Source organism: Anneissia japonica, unplaced genomic scaffold, assembly GCF_011630105.1.
Source record: "Anneissia japonica isolate Jap-2015-1 unplaced genomic scaffold, ASM1163010v1 scaffold287634_len692169_cov176, whole genome shotgun sequence".
Taxonomy (NCBI): Eukaryota; Metazoa; Echinodermata; class Crinoidea; order Comatulida; family Comatulidae; genus Anneissia; species Anneissia japonica.
The window spans coordinates 19,517-22,251 of record NW_022739883.1 but is presented as its reverse complement, the minus strand read 5'-3'; the positions used below and the strand labels follow the sequence as shown (position 1 = coordinate 22,251).

The following is a 2,735-nucleotide window of genomic DNA, read 5'->3' as shown; positions in this document are numbered from 1 at the left end:
ATCAAGCAAGGCATCATCCTCAGGACTTGGGCCAAGGCACGTATACACACACTACTGCTAGTCTTTGGTAATCTAGTTATATACACTTGCAATAAAAAAATGAATATACTGTAAACAAGAGAATTCATACAGGCCTACTTTTACTATAAAGTGGAACCATACACCTATTTAACGATCTATTTAATTTCCCAGTACTGTACATGATCGTTCTCCTTCCACTGCTCATTGTGGGTGATATGCAATGCCGTCTTCAAAAAATGACGTCACGCACATTCTGGCATTTCATTGGGTGATGGTGACGTAATGCCATTTACCGTACCTTTAGCAAAACGAAGTAGAAATACGGTACCGTATATCTAGCCACGGCGATTTTTTTTTTCATGTTTAGAAGGTCCTAAGGATCATTCCTGGTAAATTCGAGCTCAATTGGGCTATTTTGAAAATTTGACCCCTATGTAACCCCTGATCCCAGACTGGGGTGTAGGAGGTGTCACTGGTTCTTAATGATCAAATTTGATTGAATTCGGTTCAATCGTTTGCCATTAGTAACGTTTTGAATCTTTGACCTATGAGGTGAAGAGCTGTCTCTTATACACATCTAGATGTGTATAAGAGACAGGTACTCAAACTACAGAAATCTTATTATATTATCCTTTCCAGATTATCATGGTGCCTCGATGGTTATTGGTCAGGAAGTACGTTGGTCTTCTTTGGATATTGATGTTCGTAGTATCATTGTATATTATCCTCGTTAAGACGGTTACCTCAAGCTCAATGAAAGATCAAAGTTTAGATAAATTGTGCCAAACAAATTGTGGCAACAGTGTTGGCGATACCAATGTAAAAATTCGAAACCAGAAGAAAACCAGTTGCGTTAAGAAGGTTTTAATATGGTGGAAGACTGAACTTGCTCGTAAAAATTATGGATACGGAGGTACAGAAGGATTGATAACTTGTCCTAATTTGGATTGTTCTGTCCATACAACGTATGCAGAAAATTATTCAATGCTGGTTGACTCAGATGTTGTAATATTCCACACTGGTTATTATACCGATCCCGCAAACTATGGTTTGTTCCAGTCCAAACGATTTCCCGCCCAAATTTGGATATGGCAGGCATGGGAAAGTCAAATTCGAGTTTTGCATTTTATGAAAAAACCGCCAGTTTGGTTTCATTTTAATATGACGATGTCATTTAGCTCGGATACTGATATCCGTGTACCGTATGGCTCGTATGTACCTTTTGAACGGCCTAAACAACTACCCAGTAATGTGCCACAGATCGACTGGTCACAGGGAAAAACAAGATTAATCGCCTGGGTTGCAAAAAACTGTCAGAGCACAACGTGGGCCAGATTTAAGTTTGTCAAACTTCTACAAACTCGTCTACCTATTGATATATACGGGCGGTGTGGCAATTTATCTTGTCCTGGTTGGAAAGTACCATGTGAAGCTACGAAAAATTATAAATTCATTCTTGCTTTGGAGAATAGCGAGTGTCGTGATTACATTACAGAAAAGTTTTGGTGGTGGCCATTTTCAAATCTAAACATTGTTCCGATCGTTTTTGGACCATCAAAAAAAGACTATCAAAAAGTAGCACCCCCAAACTCTTTTATTCATATATCAGATTTTGATACCCTGGACCAGTTTGTAGCATACATTAATCTTCTGGATAATAACAAACACCTTTATAATGCATTTTTTGAATGGAAAAAGATGGGGCACGTTGTTAAGAATTTTGATTATTTCTCACCGTCGCGTATATGTTCTATATTCAACGTCCAGCCGCCAAAGCGTCCACATAATATCCATGAAGAATGGTGGAAAGGTACTTGTAAAGAGCGTAAAAAATGGCATCCATTTATCAATAATAAGAAAATGAAATCTGCAAAAGTCTGACTTCAATTTGCTAGAAACGCAATGGCGACTATGTTTTAATGTGAATGGTCTTCGGTACAACATGCAGTGCAATCAATGTAAACTTAAAAAAGAGCAAATTTTAAGGTTTTTAAACAACACCTTAATAAATGTTACATTGTTCAAAATAGTTTTTTAATAGTCATTAAGTTATCTTTGTGCATTTTAGTCTCTGGGCACCTAGCTGTAGAGATGTGTAGTTATCTTTACTCATGTCCAATTGTTGTAAGGGAAAGGTACACTTTAAATTTCATCTTTCACTAAAACTCTGTTCCATTTTTAGTATAAAATATGGATCCCTTGTACAATATGGACTCTCATTACTTTTTATGATCTATATCCGAGTATAAGATTCAATGCATTATTTACCACCGTACGCTTGAAGATTCTCGGGTTTCTTACCTCCAGTCTAAGATCGACGGATGTGGACATGATCAGAGAGCTCTGTTCAAACTTGCCAATAAGCTACTTGGTAGGACAACCGTGGCAAATTTACCACCATCATCCAGTAAGCTTCAGTTGGCTACTGACTTTAACACATTTTTTGTTGATAAAATCAAACGTCTGCGTCAGAGTATCTCTATCAAATCTGAAGTTTCATCTTTCACGGCCGCATCTCATCCCCTGTCTCTTATACACATCTAGATGTGTATAAGAGACAGGATTATCTTATAGTGTTAAGACAATTTTTCAGAAGTATCCGTTTTTAGACGTAACGGCAGACACCTATGGAACGCCTCCTCTGCCTTCAGTTCACAATCATCATGTAGTCATTACCAATCATCATGCAGTCATTACCAATCACTATGCAGTCA

The 2,735-nt window shown here is 37.7% G+C and overlaps 1 protein-coding gene across 2 annotated transcripts in view; it reads left to right on the top strand.

Moving 5' to 3' along the window:
- The window catches only part of LOC117118114 (alpha-(1,3)-fucosyltransferase 6-like), a 9,648-nt gene extending 7,111 nt beyond the window's left edge, over window positions 1-2,537 (top strand). For both annotated transcript variants that reach the window (XM_033262618.1, XM_033262617.1), the window contains exon 2: window positions 661-2,537. In XM_033262618.1, the coding sequence (XP_033118509.1) occupies window positions 667-1,902 (1,236 nt within the window). In that variant the 5' untranslated portion in view covers window positions 661-666 and the 3' untranslated portion in view covers window positions 1,903-2,537. The remainder of the gene's footprint in view (window positions 1-660) is intronic.
- The last annotated feature ends 198 nt before the right edge of the window (window positions 2,538-2,735 follow it).